The 21286-nt window shown below is 43.1% G+C and overlaps 1 protein-coding gene across 1 annotated transcript in view; it reads left to right on the top strand.

Moving 5' to 3' along the window:
* Positions 1 to 1125: 1125 nt before the first annotated feature.
* LOC116051690 (ATPase family AAA domain-containing protein 2-like) overlaps positions 1126 to 21286 on the top strand; it is a 38345-nt gene continuing 18184 nt past the window's right edge. The window contains exons 1-13 of the mRNA XM_035993430.1: positions 1126 to 1583; positions 3406 to 3494; positions 4233 to 4261; positions 5121 to 5205; positions 5595 to 5670; positions 9898 to 9976; positions 10985 to 11116; positions 12044 to 12110; positions 14737 to 14823; positions 17087 to 17180; positions 19965 to 20080; positions 20454 to 20628; positions 21041 to 21129. Coding sequence (XP_035849323.1) covers positions 1419 to 1583; positions 3406 to 3494; positions 4233 to 4261; positions 5121 to 5205; positions 5595 to 5670; positions 9898 to 9976; positions 10985 to 11116; positions 12044 to 12110; positions 14737 to 14823; positions 17087 to 17180; positions 19965 to 20080; positions 20454 to 20628; positions 21041 to 21129 — 1283 coding nt within the window. The 5' untranslated portion in view covers positions 1126 to 1418. The remainder of the gene's footprint in view (positions 1584 to 3405; positions 3495 to 4232; positions 4262 to 5120; positions 5206 to 5594; positions 5671 to 9897; positions 9977 to 10984; positions 11117 to 12043; positions 12111 to 14736; positions 14824 to 17086; positions 17181 to 19964; positions 20081 to 20453; positions 20629 to 21040; positions 21130 to 21286) is intronic.

The following is a 21286-nucleotide window of genomic DNA, read 5'->3' on the forward strand; positions in this document are numbered from 1 at the left end:
GTCCCCTTCCTCTGTCTCTGTGTTGGCGTTCTAACCTCTGGTGGATTTCTGAGGACTATGGTTAACTGCTCCTCAGATCTCTGCAGGGTAAATCCAGACAACTAGCTAGACTATCTGTCCAATCTGAGTTTTCTGTTGCACGACTTAAACAACTTTTAAACGTACACATGTTCCACCAAAACAAGTTCCTTCCCGAGGCTGTTTTGCAGAGGCACCGTAGCTCCGTGTGGAGCTTAGCCCCGCCCCAAGAGGATTGTGATTGGTTTGAAGAAATGCCAATAAGCCAGAGCACGTTTTTCTCCTATCCAGGAATGCTGTGTGGACTAGCCAGACCGTCCTCCGCAGCGCTGTGGAGGAAGGTCTGGCAATGAGAGATTAAGCTGCCGCTAGCTTTTACTCAGCTTTTTTTGTACAATGACTAAATGAGTTAAAAACTTTCAAATGTGGCTTTAAACTGGATAAAAAGTCGAATCATGACAGCTTCTGGCAGGCAACCACAACACCAGCGGTGGAATGTAACTAAGTACGTCTACTCCAGTACTGTACTTAAGTCCAAATGTTGAGGTACTTGTACTTCACTTGAGTCTTTTCTTTTTATGCCACTTTCTACTTCTACTCCGCTACATTTCAGAGAAATATTGTACTTTTTACTCATCTATTACAGCTTTATTTACTAGTTACTTTACACATTAAGATTACTGCACACAGAACACATGTAGTTTATAAAGTCTGATGTTTTATTATGAATGAAACTAGAAACTAAAAAACTGCAACTCCAACTATTGATAAACTATTAAAAGTGGACAAATACATTTTAAAATTCACTTTTTAATGTTTGTTTAGGAGCATAAAAGCTAATCTAGTAAGGCAACGAAGAAAAACAAAACTGAAAAGATATTTCATTTTTAGATGACGCTGTACAGTCTTTGAGTGTTGTAAAAAAAAGCGATATATAAATAATGAAATGTAATAATAAATAATAATATACAAACACATTCAAATATGTAACTTCATTTATTTAATTATTTATTTAGATGTGCGTTATTGATAATTTATTTTTATTTGCTTGTCTTTTGTTTACTTACGCACATTACGGCATGACGTCACAAGGCGGCGGCAGATCACGGCGTTTTTGAATCCACACACACATCAGTCAGTCTGTAACGTTATCCTGTTTGATCAAGGGTGGTGTTTTTTTGGGGTGTGTGTGTTCAGCTCCGCCTCAACACACGGAGCAGCAGGCGGTTCAGCTGGAGCAAAACAACCGTCGTAGACTTGAACGTGTTTTTTTCCGTATTCTGGTGGCTTTGGGCTTTTGTTTATCGTTAATTTACCGGTAAACTAGCTTAAAGTTAAAGTTAACGGTTGGCGTGTTAGCGTCAAGTTAGCTTGTGTGTGTGTGTGTGTGCGGGGTAACCATGGTGACGCTCCGTGCTAGAGGCACAGGGGACGCGGATCAGAACAGGCGGCAGCAGCAGCAGCAGCAGAGCCCGGTTAGAACCACCGAGTCCCCGCTGCGGGCTTCACCGGGGACCCGGACCCGGAGCACGGACCCCCGGCTGGAGGAACCCGGCCTGTCCGATGTGAGTCTGTCCGTTTGAGTTCTGACGCCTCATTTGAGTTTGAATACGTTCAAATGTCAACTGACAATAATATGTCAGATTTTAGCTAGCGAAGCTGTTAATGAACTTACTTTAAAGTCAATCAAATTTAGTTTTTTTTTAAAATATAATTATTGTGGAAATATATTGGGATTAAGGCGAGACACTACAGGCAAAAACATCGTTTTTTTAATGATATTAATGAAATGTTTTGGCTATTTTGCTTCCATAACATGTCTTCTTTCAGACTAAATAATGCTATATGATGTCTATACTGTATGCTACAAGGTTATAGGATGCTAAGGATGTGACTACATATTGTGTGTGTAAATAGTGGATATCCATTAATGTATTTTTTTGTTCAAAATGAGATTTTCTCAGACTCTCTGAGCCAGAAATCTCCACTTTAGTTGCACTTTAAATACACCAAACTTTGCAGTTTCATTCCTATCTGATGGTTTTTACAGGAGGAGTTTATATCATTCATAGCCTGATTTATGTATCACTTTATTCCTAAAAACATGGAGAAATGTCTTTTTTTTATGGCTGTTGATAGTGTTTCCTGATTTATGGAGTGCTTAAAAAAAGAGATATCCAAACTCCCCTTCTGTAAAAACCTTTTGACTCTAATAATATGTCAACAACATGATGAAACCTGGCTTTATCCAATGCTCACATTTCACATTCACTTTGTGTTTTGGTTCATAACAACAAATGTAGCAGGGCTGCTCGATTATGGAAAAAAAATATATAATCAAGATTATTTTTGTCAATGTTGAAATCACGATAATTCAAACACAGTTATTGACTTTTTTCACGTCATTTAGGACCCTTATTATCACCGTATCTGTGTCCGAAACGTTGGAAAAGCTGGAGCAGATAATCAATAAATAACGCTCAAAAAGGTTAAAGGTCCCATGGCATGAAGATTTCACTTTATGAGGTTTTTTAACATTAATATGAGTTCCCCCAGCCTGCCTATGATCCCCCAGTGGCTAGAAATGGTGATAGGTGCACCGAGCCCTGGGTATCCTGCTCTGCTGTATCTGAAAGAGACTTCAGATACAGTATTAGGAGACCACTAAGGTCTATATAAAGAGACTTCAGATACAGTATTAGGGGACCACTAAGGTCTATATAAAAGAGACTTCAGATACAGTATTAGGGGACCACTAAGGTCTATATAAAGAGACTTCAGATACAGTATTAGGGACCACTAAGGTCTATATAAAAGAGACTTCAGATACAGTATTAGGGACCACTAAGGTCTATATAAAAGAGACTTCAGATACAGTATTAGGAGACCACTAAGGTCTATATAAAGAGACTTCAGATACAGTATTAGGGGACCACTAAGGTCTATATAAAGAGACTTCAGATACAGTATTAGGGACCACTAAGGTCTATATAAAGAGACTTCAGATACAGTATTAGGGACCACTAAGGTCTATATAAAGAGACTTCAGATACAGTATTAGGAGACCACTAAGGTCTATATAAAGAGACTTCAGATACAGTATTAGGAGACCACTAAGGTCTATATAAAGAGACTTCAGATACAGTATTAGGGACCACTAAGGTCTATATAAAGAGACTTCAGATACAGTATTAGGGACCACTAAGGTCTATATAAAAGAGACTTCAGATACAGTATTAGGAGACCACTAAGGTCTATATAAAGAGACTTCAGATACAGTATTAGAGGACCACTAAGGTCTATATAAAGAGACTTCAGATACAGTATTAGGGGACCACTAAGGCCTATATTAAAGAGAACGTCTGTCGTGTTTGACGTTTCTTTCAGGGTTTTAACGCCGAAGACGAGGAACAGAATCAGGCTGATTCAGAGACGCCCGAGGACGGAGAAGAGAAACCAGCGAGAGCCGTCATCAGGTCAGACGAATGTTTGTTTGGGAAGCACCGTCGCTGATGAAATCATCAGTTATTAGTCAGTTTTAAGTTTAGTTTACTACTTCTACTTTGAATACTTTAAGTCCATTTTCCTGATGATAGTTACAGACTTTTACTCAACCCTCCTCTGTTTTCCTCAGGTCAAAATTTGACCTGTTTTTTTTTTTTTTAAGTTTCTACATCAGAAATTTTAGGATTCTTTCATCCAAATTGTCCAAAAATGACATGGATGGTTCCATACAACGCTCCTTGCAAGTTAAATGAAGGATCAGTTCACTACTTGATTGAATTTTGGGTGTGTTTCCCCCCCCCAAAAAAAAACCGTTTGGTATGGTTTCGAAACAGTATCCTGAAACTAAACTTTGACAAAACACAAAAAAGATTAATATAATTTCATATAAATGAGATTTCTTGACCAGAAAAATAGTGTAAAACTAGAGGTAATACATTGGTGTGAGTGGTGTAAAAAAAATCCGAAGAAAATGTTGAAAATAGTGTCTAAATAGCGTCAAAAAAGTGTTAAATTTCAGTTCCGACCCGGCAGGACAACACAAGGGTTAAGTACCATTTTCTATGCAGGACTTTTACTTGCACCAGAGTATTTGTACAGTGTGGTATCAGTACTTTTACCGAAGTAAAGGACGTGAGTACTTCTTCCACCGCTGCGCGACATCGCTGCTCGCATGCCGTCTCACGCTGAGCCTCGTTTTGTGTTCACAGGAAATCCAAAAGGCTTCAGAACACGGCGGGTAAGGACGGTGACGTCATCAGCGAACATTGGGGCCTGGGATTGTTTGTTGTTTTCGGGAGGTTTGGAAAAGAAAGAAAGAGTCCGTCTGATACGTGTTCAACTCCTCACAGAAAGTCATACCATAATATGTTATCTCAGTAAAGGATCTGAATCCTACCTCCCCCCGTGGTCCGGGACCCGTGTGTGTGTGTGTTGCCATATTGTTGGTTTTAATTTGTATTTAACATAAAAAATATACATACAAAAACAGATGGTAGCAGATAGGCCTAAATGTTATCCGTGTGTGTGTGTGTCCGTCTGTGTCTGTCTGTGTGCATGTGCGTGCGCGTGTCTGTCTGTCTGTGTGTGTGTGTGTGCCTGCGTGCGTGTGTGCGTGTTTGTGTGTGTGTGCCTGTGTGTGTGCGTGCGCCTGTGTGTGTGCGTGCGTGCATGTGTGTCTGTGTGTGTGTGTGTGTGCGCGCGCGTGTGTACCTGTGTGCGCGCGCGCGCGTGCCTGCATGTGTGTGTGCGTGTTTGTATGCCTGTGCGTGCGTGTGTGTGTGTGTGTGTGTGCGCCTGTGTGTGTGCGTGTCTGTCTGTGTCTGTCTGTGTGTTTGTGTGTGTATGTGTGTGTGTGCGTGCGTGCGTGTGTCTGTGTGTGTGCTTGTGCGCACGTGCGTGTGTGTGTGCGTGTTTGTATGCCTGTGCGTTCGTGCGTGCATGTGTGTTTGCGTGCGTGCGGGTGTGTTTGCACGTGTGTGTTTGTGTGTGCGTGCGTGTGTGCCTGTGTGTGTGTGTGTGTGTGTGTGCCTGTGTGTGTGTGCGTGTGTGTGTGTGTGTGCGCCTGTGTGTGTGTGTGTGTGTGTGTGTGTACTCAGGCGCTGGGCCGAGGAGAAGCACCAGGCCGACCAAAGCGACCAGCAGGTATCAGGCCTCCAACATCTTCGACGGCATCAGCACCCAGTGAGACATCACCACCGCATCCCAATCCTCTCTCAGCAGGGCCCAACCACTAATCGCTTTCACATCGAAATCACAATTTTCATAGAATGCGATGAGCTCGCTGTTATTTCTTAAGATACATTTTTATAAAATTGTTATCGTAAAAAGTATCGGTATCAAAGTCACGGTATTGGTTCCAGTATCGGTATCGAAATTCCTTTGTTTGATACCCGTCCCGAGTCATCCGACGGGAGAATTTACCGCCTGATAAACGCAGACCTTCCCGGTACTGGAGACGCTCACCTGCACGTACGGCAGGACAGAAAACCAGCAGACTTTCCCCTCAAGTTACCTCAGCGTAGATTTGATCTGACCGGTGAGTATTTCATTCTACTCTTCTCTTTCTGCAGCACGTCCAGAGGATGGATCCTGAAGAGCATGGACAGCGTAAAGACGAAGAGGCTGCTAAGCAACAACAAAGAAGGAGTGAGTAATGGGATGGAAACGTCTGCTTGTGTTCATGGTGCTCTCCTAAATGCTCAGGAGTCAGGAGACGCATCACTTTGTGCAGTTTCACTCTGGATTTTATGCACTTTAGCACAGTCTAGTTGCAGTTGGATCACCGAGGCTGTGTTCACACTTGGCGTCTTCTTAGAAGCTGCCAGCGTCTGTTTTTACGTTATAATCCTGTGGAGTGAACCGTGTTTTCAAAAAAGTCCTGAGCGCTTTTTTAAACGCCACTACTTTTTAAAAACGCCCTACGTCAAGCGCTTTTTTGACAGCCGACCAATGACAAGCGGAGTAGCCTGACCTGTCGTTTCCATAACAACAAGAAAAAATGTAGGCGGAGCACAGCGAGTTATACGATATGACCGGATGCTCCGGGTACAGGGAACTCACTTTGTTTTATCTAACGTTAGCATCTCTCTCTCTCTCTACCTATGATAGTTTACATCATCTATCTATAGCGAATGATGAGAAGGAGGGAGAGAGAGAGGTAGCAGAGAGAGGAAGAGAGAGGGAAGTAGTCCGAAGAGACGAGCGAGCGCGGGAGGGCGACAAAGAGAGAGAGATAAGCTCTGATGGACGAACTCTCGAGGGATCGAGTACAGCTCTGGGTTCATATATGAGCTCTCCATGATATAGGTGCTAACTATCGCGTGAGGTATCGCTAGATACTTATCTCTCTCCTCTATTCCTCTCCATCAGCTCTCTCTCTGTTCTCCTCTCTACTAGTCGATCCTAAAGATATCTATCTTCTATCTATGTCTCCTATCTCTCATCACAGCGAAATAATGCCAAGAGTGCAGCGGGAGAAGAGAAGAGAGAGAAGCCTCCAGAGAGCGGATATTCCAGCTATACCAAAGCACGAGATAGAGGTCGACAGAGCGAGAGATAATGCGTAGATCGGCAGCGATAGCGATGCAAGACGAACCAAGCGTATCTTCATGCATCGCGAGATAGTCGTACATTAGATAGAAAGAGAGAAAGTCCCTAGCGACAAGCGGTATCCCTCTCTCTCCCTCACTCTCATAACTACTGATCTCCTCTGTGATAATCGCTTCCCTCGCTGGGCACTAGCTATCAATATCTCTCGATATTCTCGAAACTATAGACCGGACATCTCTATCCATAAATCTCTCCCTACCGACATATATATCTCTATATGGTATTCAACTCTCTCACCTCGCTATACGAACGACTCGAGCTGGTTAACTCTCTCTCCATATCTGTCTCTACTCTATTCACTCACTATATATCTCTCTAGTATATCTATAAAGATCTAAATAACGTCCTCTCGATGTCTCAATCTATATCCCTCTCTGTCGTCTATCTCTCTCTCTCCAGCCCCTATCTCTCTGTACTCCTCTCTACTCCCTCTCTACCTCCCTATACCATCCCTCTCTCTCTGTCTCCCTCTCCTCTCTCTTCTCTCTCTCCCTCTCTCTCTCTCTCTCTCCTGTCTCCAAGTTGTAGGCCAGATTTGAGTGTTACAACTACTTCTAAGAAGTCTGACCTGGTCACTTGACCCCAAAAAAGAAAAATCAGATTTGGGCCACTTCTGCCTGCAGTCTGAACGTAGCCTTATGTTTTCGCTGCGGTTTCTTTTTCGAGCGGATTGGACCGGACGCCGCTGCTGTTTTTGACTTTCTGTCCAGAGTCAGACGCCTTGTTTACACTTTGAAGCGGCTTTGTCTGCGTGTCTGAGTGGGCTCTGCCTCTCTTATCAGTCGGCTGTGAGGGCGGGGGGCACCCAGCTGCTCCCCCGCAACCCTCCCTCTGCCCCCCCGCTCACGGGGGAGTGGGCGACTCGGGCTCATCTCTATCAGCTGCCAGCATATTGGGAGCCTGAGAGAAACCAGCCCCCTTGTTTTTGGGTTTGTACGTTGCTGTCCCAGCTGACAGTTTTAGGTCCGTTGCTCTTAAACAGCCGGACTGTTGACGTATTTGGTATATATGGTTTTAAAAGCTGCATTACAGTAAAGTGATGTCATTTTCTGAACTTACCAAACTGTTCTACACTGAAAAAAAAAAACACTTGGATCAACTTAAAAAAATGTAAGTAATCAATCACACGAAATAGTTGACATTGACTCAAAGTAAATAATTTAATTTAGTTTAACCTGAAAAGTTTAACTCCAAGCAACCACTTTTTAAAGGTTGGGTCAAACTAATTATTTATACATCCGAGTAAATGAATTATTTTAGGTTGTCTCAAATAAAAAACTAACAGTTGTCATTATTTCAACAATATAGTAAATCAAATTTGAAAAAAAATGATTTTAATACATTTTGATCAATAACTACTCAGAACACTTTCCTTGTGTAGAACACCCGAAACGAGACTATTGATGTCATCAGAAGACAAATCATGGAGCTGTGAATAGTAGCACAACTCCTAAGACATCATACAGTACCCATGGTGAATTTACCGGGACATTTTATAATTCAGGTGTGAGCCCTACGGTAGAGATCCATTTGTCCGACACGGCTGAATCGCGGTGTCGCCACGTCATACATCCATGGTTGAGGCGCCACGCCCCTGACCGGCAGCTGATTGGACGAACGCGTGTCGTGGGTTTGGCTTCTCGAGAATTTCAACAGATCTAATAAAAATGCTCTGATCAAATGAATAAATTCAGTTGCCCGCTGCCAATTTATATTGTATCCATATAAAGAAAATGGATTCAACCATAAACATAAACTAGAACGTTTACTTTAAATGAAAAAACTTTTAATTTTCAGCTATTTCAACGAGGAAATACACATTAAACGAACAACAGCAATGTTAGACTTTTTTCAGTGTAGCTGTTCTATTATTTGCCTTTTCCCACTTAGTCATTATATCCACATCACTGATGATTATTTATATGAAATCTCATTGTGTAAATATTTTATGAAAGCACCAATAGTCAACACTACAGTATCGTTGCGGTATCGATATCGAGGTATTTGGTCAAAAATATTGTGATATTTTCACGATATGTTCTGTATCGTTGTGATTTATTTGACTAAGAAATGATCACAGTGGGAGGATTTGTAAGATTGGACATTTGTAATCAAATGCACATTTTGTAAAGATTTTTTGGGCATTTTAGGCCTTTATTTGTATAGGGCAGCTTAGATTTGAAAGGGGAGAGAGAGAGGGGGGGGGAATGACCTGCAGCAAAGGGCCGCATGTCGGACCCGCGGCCGCTGCATCGAGGAGTAAACTCTATATATGGGCGCCCGCTCTACCAGGTGAGCTAACCAGGCGCCCAATCAAACGCACATTTTGCCACAGTCGTACATCACTTTGGACAAAAAAATGATGATCACAGTTATTTTCTTTGTCAGTATTGAAATCATGACTATTGAACACGATTGCTCGTTGACTTTTGGAAAGATGTTGCGTTTTATTGAACTTAAAAACAACAACAGTGAAAACACAACTTATAATACCTACTGTAGGGAGTACTGTAGATACACTTATAGTACCTACTGTAGGGGGTACTGTAGATACACTTATAATACCTACTGTAGGGAGTACTGTAGATACACTTATAATACCTACTGTAGGGAGTACTGTAGATACACTTATAATACCTACTGTAGGGAGTACTGTAGATACACTTATAATACCTACTGTAGGGAGTACTGTAGATACACTTATAATACCTACTGTAGGGAGTACTGTAGATACACTTATAATACCTATTGTAGGGAGTACTGTAGATACACTTATAATACCTACTGTAGGGAGTACTGTAGATACACTTATAATACCTACTGTAGGGGGAGGACTGTAGATAAACATATAATAATTAGAGGTGCAACGATGAATCGATTAATCGATTAGTTGTCAACTATTAAATTAATCGCCAGCTATTTTGATAATCGATTAATCGTTTGAGTCATTTTTTTATTAAAAAGACAGCTTGTTAAATGTGAATATGTTCTAGTTTCTTCTCTCCTCTGTGACAGTAAACTGAATATCTTTGAGTTTTGGACATATCAAGACATTTGAGGACGTCCTCTTAGGCTTTGGGGAAACACTGATCCACATTTTTCACCATGTTTTTACATTTTTATAGATCAAACAACTAATCGATTAATCGAGGAAATAATCGACAGATTAATCGACTATGAAAATAATCGTTAGTTGCAGCCCTAATAATAATACCTGTGCTTTAGATTCCTTACAGTGTTTTTTTATGTTTAATATAATTGCAGAAGATCTACTCTAAAGCGCAGAGGAGCAGAACTCCGGTGGCTCCGCAGGAAGAGCTGAGTGACAGCGAGGATCAAAACGGTTCGTACCAACACGTCAATCAGTCAAGATTCCACATTCAGGCTCTAGCCACTGAAAAGAAATAAGCGGAGAAATCAGGCCAATGCAAAAGCTGGTCAGTCTCACGTGGTGTTGCCGGAGCTCATTACTATTCATGAGCTCGCCCAGTTGCGCTGGGTAAAAGATGCTGATAGCCAGGCTCTCATTGGCTAGCTGTTAGCCAATCAGAGTCAAGCAGCTTAGCTCGTTGAATACTAATGAGAACTGGCACAAATCGAGCTGAGTCTTCCTGCAGGCTTTCTATACCATGCTAGAATGGCTTGAAACAAGGTAACCAAGGCATTTTCTCCACAAAAAATGTTAGAGTCCATGGTAGAACTTCAGACATTACCACAAAGTCATGAAATATGTGTGGCAGGGCACCTTTAAAAAATATATTATATCAGAAATATGTGTTTCTCTCAAACTAATTGCCCAAAAATAACTTGTTGTTGTTATATGGGACCCAACGCAACATTCTTCACAGGTAAAATGAATTATTTACTTTCATTGAGTTTTGGTGTTTTATTTAATTTCATAGCGTTTGAAAAAAAAAAAAAAGTTTAAATGATTTCAAAACAGTCTCCTGACTATGTGATTCACTCAGCATCTTCTGATCTGAACTGTTGGTCGAAATAATTCATAATATCTGCTTTTTTTTAACTCAAAAATTAGAAATAATGTCATATAAATTAGGTTTATTGACCATGAATGTTGAAAAAAGTGACAAAAAGCATCAAAAGCATCGAGAAAAGCGCCAAAAAAAGTTCATTTTCACTTTCAACCCAGAAGACAACAAGTTCATGTTCAACGGGAACACGACACAAAGGTTAAAAAAGTACATTAATGAATACTCCCCCGAGGCTTAGGCCCGGTGGGCCGCCAGGCTTGCAGTACACTGGGGGAGAAACCCCTGACGGTTTCATAATGTGGCCTCCTGAACATCTCCCTTTGTTCCCTTTTTTGTCTTCTACAATCTGTTGTTTCCAGGTGGAGTCGCTGGCGAGGAGGACAGCAGGCAGGAAGTGGCTCCAGACGACGACAGCAGCTGCAGCACCACCAACCACAACTTTGACGCCAAACTGAGCCGAGCCTCGTCGCTGTACCAGGGACCCAGCAACGGTCAGCTCTGCCCCGCTGAACCAAAAGCACAAACACAGTTACAATATTCATCCAGAACACTTCACGTTTAAATTAAAGGGCCCTATTTTAACGATCTAAGCGCACGGCGTGAAGCGTGTTCAGGGCGTGACCAAATCCACTTTTGCTAGTTTGACGGCGGAAAAAAGGGTCCGTGCGCCGGGCGCATGGTTCAAAAGGGTTGTACTTAGTGTCTTCATTAATCAGAGGTGTGTTTTGGGCGTAACATGCAATCAACCAATCAGAGATCATCTCCCATTCCCTTTAAAAGCCAGGCGCGTTTGGACCTTGGAGCATTGCTGTTATAATGGAGGATTTGCATCTTTCTCTTTCTCTGTTCTTTCTCTGGCTCGCTTCACCTCTTTGTTTTATCTAATGTTAGCATTTGCACCGATCCGCATAGCGCTCTAGCTAGGATAATGTAGCAGTAGCTGTTGTTATAGCAACAAAAGACGCTCTTGGCTGCCTTTTGTAACCAAAACGCTGCCAGCTTATTTTTTTTTCACTTAATAAGCGCCCTAGTCAACTTTTTCTTGTTAAAAAAGAGTGTGAACATAGCCTTAGCCTATCATCAATGTTTTTTTCACAAATAGCCTGATTTATATTTGCTGATAAGATGTTGGATTCATGTTAAGACATTTCAGTATTTTTAACTCTGAGGACTCCCTGTTGAAGATCTCTGATTCAAGACACTTGTTAAAGAGAATATAAAAAAAACCCAGCTAAAATAGAATAAGACGAAGTATGAAATACTAGAATAAAATGTACAGTGCAGTGTAAGAAATGAACAATTACTTTTAAAAACAGGGAGCGTCAGAGAGAAAAGTTCTTCAGCCTTGATTTAAAAGAAGTGTGAGTTGTAGCGGACCTATTAGCCCTGACGTTGTCCTTTCCTCCGTTGTTGTTCAGGCTTCCCGAGAGGAACGTTCAGGATCAGCACCTCCGGTCTGAACACCACCCGCAGAGCAGCATTCAGGTCAGACTTTCCTTTTTCTTTAAACAAAGAAATACATGTGCGTGTTTGCCAAAAATGGTCAAATTACCCAAAAAAATGAAGTGCCACATGGCTAGTTGTGTATGATGCGTCTCGGTAGAGCTGGGCAATATATCGATATTATATCGATATCGTGATATGAGACTAGATATCGTCTTAGATTTTGGATATCGTAATTAGAGTTTAGATTCTCGGCCCGAGCACGAGCCCGACCCGAGCCAGACCGGACCTCGGGTCGGGCTCGGGCCGTTATTTTCCGCCACATCCTCGGGCCGGGCCGGACCCTTGATCAAGCAATTTTTTATTTTTTTTTTTATCCATTACCTTATTATCCTATTTGGGTGGGGAGATAGCTATGCCATAATCAGAAATATTATAAATATATATATATATATAGGCTATATAAAAGTAACAAATGTGTAGCCTACAAAAGTTAGGCTGCAGTTACAAAATGCAGCACATGTCATGCGCGGAGTCTCCTCCTCTCGCACGCATCACACCGGGAGCTTGAAGATGTAAAGAAAAAAAGAAAAACAGGAGAATTAACTTTGAGCAAGTGTGGAGGAAAGTCGGAGGTATGGAAGCAGTTTAAACAAGTCGTGGGCAGTGACAACAACATGTTGTTCATCATTGTTTCTATTTTTTTTACATTTCTTCATTCAGATCCATCTGCGATCCGTTCCATTCTGAATAAACTAACAGCAGTTTACAGGCTTCGTCCTTGTTGTATTATTCTAAACAGATTTCTGCAGTTCAAACAACTCTGAATTGTAGTTGAGAACGTCAGTTATAACGGCCCACGTATTAAAAAAATTGTCGGGTTTAAATCGGGCTCGGGCTCATAATTCCAGTTAATGTGTCGGGCCGGGCCGGGCTCGGACGCAACGTGCTCGGGCTCGGGCAGGTTCGGGCTTGATTTTTTGGGCCGATCTAAGCTCTAATCGTAATATCGTAATATGGCATAAATGTTGTCTCTTCCTGGTTTTAAAGGCTGCATTACAGTAAAGTGATGTCATTTTCTCAACTCACCAGACCTGTTCTATTATTTGCCTTTACCCACTTAGTCATTATATCCACATTACTGATGATTATTTATCAAAAATCTCATTGTGTAAATATTTTGTGAAAGCCCCACTAGTCAACACTACAGTATCGTTGCGGTATCGATATCGATATCGAGGTATTTTGTCAAAAATATCGAGATATTTGATTTTCTCCATATCGCCCTACGTCTCGGTAATATTTGGTCCCTTTCTTTATGTGTTTATTGTCAGAACATACCAAGAAAAATGGCTTTAATTTATGACTACTTTGACCTCATACCTAAATGTTGTTCCAGGTTGATCAAGTTTAATCTGGTTTATCTTATTTGTTATTTGTTGCTTTGAAATTAAGAAATGCAGAGTTTCTCTCTTGTCTTTTGGGTTGCTCGAATGTAAATGTTGCGTAAACGTATTGCGTGTTTTCCCTGGGGTTTGTCAAAGACTTGGGTGCACATATTTGGCAGAGGGGTTTAGGGGTCTTTCCTCAAGAAAATTATGAAATTTGACCTGATTTTGGAGCGTTATAATCACCGTGTCTGTGTCTGAAACGGTGGAAACGCTAGAGCAGATAAAAAATAAATAACAGTCAAAAGGCTTAAAGACAAAACTAGTTAAAGGAACACGCCGACTTATTGGGACTTTGTCTTATTCACAGTATCCCCCAGAGTTAGATACGTCCATACATACCCTTCTCATCTCCGTGCGTGTCGTAACTCTGTCTGACGCACCCACCGCTAGCCTAGCTTAGCACAGATCCTGGAGGTAACCAGCTCCATCTAGCCTAGCTTAGCACAGAACCTGGAGGTAACCGGCTCCATCTAGCCTAGCTTAGCACAGACCCTGGAGGTAACTGGTTCCATCTAGCTTAGCTTAGCACAGATCCTGGAGGTAACTGGCTCCATCTAGCCTACTGCTCCCAATAAGTGACAAAATAACGCCAACATGTTCCTATTTACATGTTGTGATTTGTATAGTCACAGCGTGTACAAATAACAAGGTCACATGAGTTATAGCCGTCTTCTAACCGTATACATACTGGGAACTATATTCTCAGAAGGCCAAGCACTGATACTTCTGCTACTTGGGCGGAGTGATTAGCGCAACACCTGAAAAGCACCGTTGTTACTCTCTGCTCCTCACCGCGGGGCTTGTCAGGTGCTGCGAGCAAATCACTCCGCCCAAGTAGCAGAAGTAGCAGTGCTTGGGTATGTATGAACTTATCTAACTCTGGGGGATACGGTGAATAAGCTAAAGTCCCACTAAGTCGGCATGTTCCTTTAAAGAAGTCCAACTCCAATCATTGGATCCGAGGAAAGTCTTTTGGTCCATTTGCTTTTTTTTAAAAAAAAATTGGTGGTTTTTTGCCGCATTTCACAATCATTTTGCCTTGTTCGGAAGCTGCACCTCAGACTTATAATGGTGGGGTATACCCTGCATATATATTGCTCAGGCAGGAAACAGAGCATTGATTTACCATTTTATTTCCATCTAAACTCACAACAACTACTCTCCGAGTCCTTTACAGTACCTCCGTCTCCTTGTTTGTTTGTCCTTTCACCCTCCAGATCCACTAAGAGCACGTTGTCGATTCAGTCTGACGAGGACAACGACTCGGACGATGACGTGCCGAACGTTGAAAAAGTCTCCAGAAGGTCAGTGGGTAGACGCCGAAGCTCTTTGCTGCGGGGACGACAACATGAAACCGTCCCTACACTTTGATTGGACGAACGCAGCTGTCCTCGGTCTTTGCTTTAGATTTTCAAGCTGTAAAAACATGGCGGCTGTTGTTCAGGAAAGAAGACGTTGATGTTGTGCACAACTATGTAGTTGCTGGTGCAGGACAAAAACGTGAATGTTCAAAGAGGTTAATAGTCCGCAACGACTTAATGCTCCGGAAAAATGGTGCAAATAAGGCACACAACACTTCGGCTAGAGCTGAAGATCTTTTAATTTCTATCATTTTACACGGGCTCGGGTCGGGCTCGGGCTTGCGCTCCGGGTTGCGCGGTAAATGAGCGGTCAGGTGATGCGTTTTGATTAGCGCGAAAATGGATGCTGAGGAGGTGAAACGGAGGCTGGCCTCTGGAGGACTTATTTTATTTCTTTGTTCCAACTTCCAAGTGGCCGATAGCCTCCGTTAGTCATGAATACATGATGTTAAAACATGTATAAATGACTCATTCTTGACAAAAGGCAAAAGAGCGGCACATTTGAATAATGTTGGGCTGTAAATGGGTTCGGGCTTTTAAAAAGCTGTCAATCAAAATTTACTTGTCGGGCTCAGGCCGAATTCTGTCCGGCTCGGGCCTTGTCGGACCGAACTTTTAAGGCCCGATTACAGCTCTAGTAGACACGCAGACAGTTTTCTTGTCATTACTTAGAATTCCTCATGGGGGCGACAGAATGCACAGTTTTTATATTTTTTATAATTGCAGTTTTAGCTTTCAGTTTAGGTTTTTAGCTTTAATATTTCACTACTGAAAAATAAAAAAACACAGCAGGAATTTCCCTCAGCTCTCATTGTGACGTTGAACCACGGAAACTGAACAGACTTGACGCTGTGCTATAGTCGCTTTACATCAGACACTAAAGGAGCTCAAAGATTAATCATTAAAAATCATGGCTATTCTCTAACCATGTATTCTGCAGCTACATACTTCTGAGACATTATACCCCGCTCTGACAAACACAAACTAAAACTAAATATACATAACTAAAACTAAACCTTTCTGAAAAACTGAAACTAAACTAAAACTACCAAACACACTCTGAAATCTAACTCAAACTAAAATGAAATCCAAAAGTCCAAACTAAAATACTGTAAAATCTAATTGAAAATAACCTCAGGTTGTCACGCTGCGTTAGCCGACTTCATACTGTACATTACACACATGCGGGATATTGTGTGCAGTCTGTTGTAGTGTGTGACAGCTGTCCGTTTATGTTGTTTGTATTTATTGTCGTAACAATGTTTTCATGCTACCATCTGTTCTCTTGTAAATCTGAATGTCAACAAGACTTTTACCTACTGTAGAAATATTTTATTAACAAAATGTGTATATGTGCTCGTTGCAAAAAGAGCTGTGTTAGTCATTGAGGAAGTGGTTAAAAGTACTCCGGGTGACCTCTGATGCACAGAAAGTTTAGCTTAAGTCATAACAATAGTTTAGGCTTTTACGGCGTAGAGGTGCATTGTTTGAAGGTTGCGAGAGCAGACGAGGAAGTTGCACCACACAGAGACCCGACCTTGGTGTGTGTGTGTGTTTGTGGAAGATGACAGTTTCTGTCTAGAGACTAGGAGACACCCTCCTGTGAGGAGAGAATAAAGTCACAGGGAAAACACAGAGCAGGGTTAATTTTCAGACGAGATCTTGGTGGACCAGCTCTGACTTAAAGTGTCTGTTGCCAAGGAAACTTAGATGCTGTTTGTGAATCCACAGCTGTGTTGTAACTCTAATGCTGGACTTGGTAAACCTGCTTAACTGAACTCTCTGTCTCAGATTGATCCTTGTGTTGTGGTAAACTTAAGTCTGATTAAAGAAGGCGCGGGAATTAATTAATAGGAGTCATATTTGACAGGCCTTAGGGCCTTATTTGGACACAATTCCACTACACTGGTTAACTAAGAAAAATATAATTATATGACGAAGTGTGCAGACATAAGATTGGTCGGTCTTCTCATCCAACTGTCGCCAGGAAGGACAAAAACTGTTTCCCAAAATGTTGAACTGTTTTTTTAAGCTCACAATATTTGATGCTGCTTTAGTGAAATCAGGTCTGCCTTTCTCAAACGTTCATCGCCGTTCATACACATCATCTGTGCTGATTGAATGTGCGTGCTGCTCACAGAACGGGTTGCTGTTGATGTTATCAATCTGTTGACTCTGGCTTTTTGTTTTGGTTCCTCCCCGCCAGCTGTCGGCCGGAGAATCCTCTGGGGACTCGCAGAGACAAGATGAACGCCGTAGCGGGTCTGGCAGACATCGATCCCATGGCCATCGACCAATCGGTGAGTTCAGACCAGGGGGCGGAGTCAGACGTTGTAAACATTCGGGGCTCAGCTTTATTAACTATTCTTCAAGCCGTTTGATAATATGTTGCTCTACGTTTTTGTTGCTTTTACATTTTATCGCTTTTTCTGATGTTTCTCAATTGTTCTATGTTCTATTATTGTTATTTTTTTTTTTGGGGGGGGGGGTTGTTGCTTGTTTATGTCCTATTTTGTATCTAACTGTTTTCCAACTGTCTTCATCATAGTGAAACCAGAACACAACAAATGTTGAGGATGACTCAGCATCCCTCCTCACACCTAGAGACAGAAATTGTCAGATGTTTCTGTTTCTATAAGTCCCATAACATAGGTAGAAACTGTTTTTTTGCCCCCTTTTTTGTCGCCTTTGTCGTCGCCTTTTTGCCGCTTTTTGCCACCTTTTCGTCGCCTTTTCGTCACCTTTTCATCACCTTTTTGTTGCCTTTTTGTCGCCTTTTCATCACCTTTTTGTTGCCTTGTTGTCGCCTTTGTTGTCGCCTTTTTTCCGCCTTTGTTGTCGCCTTTTTGTTGCCTTTTTGTCGCCTTTTTGTCGCCTTTTTGTCGCCTTTTTGTCGCCTTTGTTGTCGCCTTTTTTCCGCCTTTTCGTCGCCTTTTCTTCACCTTTTCTTCACCTTTGTCGTCGCCTTTTCGTCACCTTTTTGCCACCTTTGTCGTCGCCTTTTCTTCACCTTTTCTTCACCTTTGTCGTCGCCTTTTCGTCACCTTTTTGCCACCGTTGTCGTCGCCTTTTCGTCACCTTTTCGTCACCTTTTTGTCGCCTTTTTGCCACCTTTGTCGTCGCCTTTTCGTCACCTTTTCGTCACCTTTTTGTCGCCTTTTCGTCACCTTTTTGTCACCTTTTTGTCGCCTTTTCGTCACCTTTTTGCCGCCTTTGTCGTCACCTTTTCTTCACCTTTGTCGTCGCCTTTTCGTCACCTTTTTGCCACCTTTGTCGTCGCCTTTTCGTCACCTTTTCGTCACCTTTTTGTCGCCTTTTTGCCACCTTTGTCGTCGCCTTTAGTCACCTTTTCGTCACCTTTTTGTCGCCTTTTCGTCACCTTTTTGCCGCCTTTGTCGTCACCTTTTCGTCACCTTTTTGCCGCCTTTGTCATCGCCTTTGTCGTCGCCTTTTCGCAGCCTTTTCGTCACCTTTTTGTCGCCTTTTCGTCGCCTTTGTCGTCGCCTTTGTCGTCGCCTTTGTCGTCGCCTTTGTCGTCGCCTTTTCGCAGCCTTTTCGTCACCTTTTTGTCGCCTTTTCTTCACCTTTGTCGTCGCCTTTTCGTCACCTTTTTGCCACCTTTGTCGTCGCCTTTTCGTCACCTTTTTGCCACCTTTGTCGTCGCCTTTTCGTCACCTTTTCGTCACCTTTTTGTCGCCTTTTTGCCACCTTTGTCGTCACCTTTTCGTCGCCTTTTCGTCACCTTTTCGTCACCTTTTTGTCGCCTTTTCGTCACCTTTTTGCCGCCTTTGTCGTCACCTTTTCGTCACCTTTTTGCCGCCTTTGTCGTCACCTTTTCGTCACCTTTTCGTCACCTTTTTGTCGCCTTTTCGTCACCTTTTTGCCGCCTTTGTCGTCACCTTTTCGTCACCTTTTTGCCGCCTTTGTCGTCACCTTTTCGTCACCTTTTCGTCACCTTTGTCGTCGCCTTTTCGCAGCCTTTTCGTCACCTTTTTGTCGCCTTTTCGTCGCCTTTGTCGTCGCCTTTGTCGTCGCCTTTGTCGTCGCCTTTTCGCAGCCTTTTCGTCACCTTTTTGTTGCCTTTTCGCAGCCTTTTCGTCACCTTTTTGTCGCCTTTTCGCAGCCTTTTCGTCACCTTTTCGTCGCCTTTTCTTCACCTTTTTGCCGCCTTTTCGTCACCTTTGTCGTCGCCTTTTCGCAGCCTTTTCGTCACCTTTTCGTCACCTTTTCGTCACCTTTTCGTCACCTTTTCGTCACCTTTTCGTCACCTTTGTCGTCGCCTTTTCGCAGCCTTTTCGTCACCTTTTTGTCGCCTTTTCGCAGCCTTTTCGTCACCTTTTCGTCACCTTTTCGTCACCTTTTCGTCACCTTTTCGTCACCTTTGTCGTCGCCTTTTCTTCACCTTTTTGCCGCCTTTTCGTCACCTTTGTCGTTGCCTTTTCTTCACCTTTTTGCCGCCTTTTCGTCACCTTTGTCGTTGCCTTTTCGCAGCCTTTTCGTCACCTTTTTGTCGCCTTTTCGTCACCTTTTCGTCACCTTTTTGTCGCCTTTTCGTCACCTTTTCGTTGCCTTTTCTTCACCTTTTTGCCGCCTTTTCGTCACCTTTGTCGTCGCCTTTTCGCAGCCTTTTCGTCACCTTTTTGTCGCCTTTTCGTCACCTTTTCGTCACCTTTTTGTCGCCTTTTCGTCACCTTTTCGTCGCCTTTTCTTCACCTTTTTGCCGCCTTTTCGTCACCTTTGTCGTCGCCTTTTCGCAGCCTTTTCGTCACCTTTTTGCCACCTTTTCGTCGCCTTTTTGTCAACATAAGTAGAAACTGCCTTGTTTCTGTGTCTATACGTCCCATAACATCGGTAGGGTTGCTGTGTTGATTTGCCGGTCCACTCAGAGAGACTGATGGGAAATGACACAAAGTTGAAGTTATTTAAAAACCCTAAAAGATTCGGGGTTTTGGAGAAAACATTTTCCACTCCCTAGCTCCGCCCCCTGGTTCAGACATGTTGTGTATTCGAACAATGCTCTCCACTCTGCTCATGGCGCCATCCTCCCTCACACTCCTCCCCGCTCCGGCTCCTTCCCTCCCCAGGTGGGGTTCGACAGCATCGGAGGTCTGTCGGGTCACATCTCAGCTCTGAAGGAGATGGTCGTCTTCCCGCTTCTCTACCCAGAAGTCTTTGACAACTTCCACATCCAGCCTCCCAGGTGACACACAGACACGCACATACACACACACAGATGCATGCACGCACACACAGACATACACGCATGCGCACACACACACACACACACACACACACACACACACACACACACACACAGAGACACACATGCATACACACACACACACAGACACGCACGTACACACACACACACACACACACACACACAGATGATTCAGATGTTTAAACACACAAGCTGTCTGCCTCTGTTTTTGGTAGACCTGCCACCAAATATTAAATAAGTAAACAATGTTCACCTCAAACATATAAACGCAAAAAACATATTTATTGCAATAAGTCAGAGAGAGAGACAGGCATCGATGGAGCGATAATTGAACATCTCTCTGTCTCTCCAGAGGTTGCCTGTTTTATGGACCTCCTGGGACGGGGAAAACGCTGGTCGCCCGGGCGCTGGCCAATGAGTGTAGCCACGGCAACAGGAAGGTGGCCTTCTTTATGAGGAAGGGAGCGGACTGCCTCAGCAAGTGGGTGGGCGAGTCCGAGCGGCAGCTGCGGCTGCTGTTTGAGCAGGTAACCCACCGACTCATACCTGGCTGTGCTGCCCCCTGCTGGCCTGCTGCAGCCCCCCCCCCCACGCCTGTACAATCACAGGGAAACACTGCGTCTGTTACCCAGCCACATTGTTACTGTACCCTCTCATTAATCAGTTTAGATTTTGTTGTGACCGTGTGTGTGTGTGTGTGTGTGTGTGTGTGTGTGTGTGTGTGTGCGTGCGTGTGTGTGTGTGTGTGTGTGTGTGTGTGTGTGTGTGTGTCTGTGTGTGTTTGTGCATGTGTTTGTCTGTGTGTGTGTCTGTCTGTCTGTCTGTCTGTGTGTGTGTGTGTGTGTGTGTGTGTGTGTGTGTGTGTGTGTGTGTGTGTGTGTGGGTGTGTGTCTCTGTGTGTGTGTGTGTGTGTGTGTGTGTGTGTGTCTCTTCCTTCAGGCGTATCAGATGCGTCCGTCCATCGTCTTCTTTGACGAGATCGACGGCCTGGCTCCGGTCCGATCCAGCAGACAGGACCAGATACACAGGTCAGAACAAACTCACTCAGAGATGTAGAAAGGCCAGTTTACCATTCAAATCAACGTAGCAGAATGAGGGAAGGAAGGAAGGTGTGCCCTGGCAGTAGCTAGGTAAGGACTACTAGCCAGTCAGAAGCAGAGTATGAGGGCGTGCCCTGGCAGTAGC

Source organism: Sander lucioperca, chromosome 16 (genome assembly GCF_008315115.2).
Source record: "Sander lucioperca isolate FBNREF2018 chromosome 16, SLUC_FBN_1.2, whole genome shotgun sequence".
NCBI lineage: Eukaryota > Metazoa > Chordata > Actinopteri > Perciformes > Percidae > Sander > Sander lucioperca.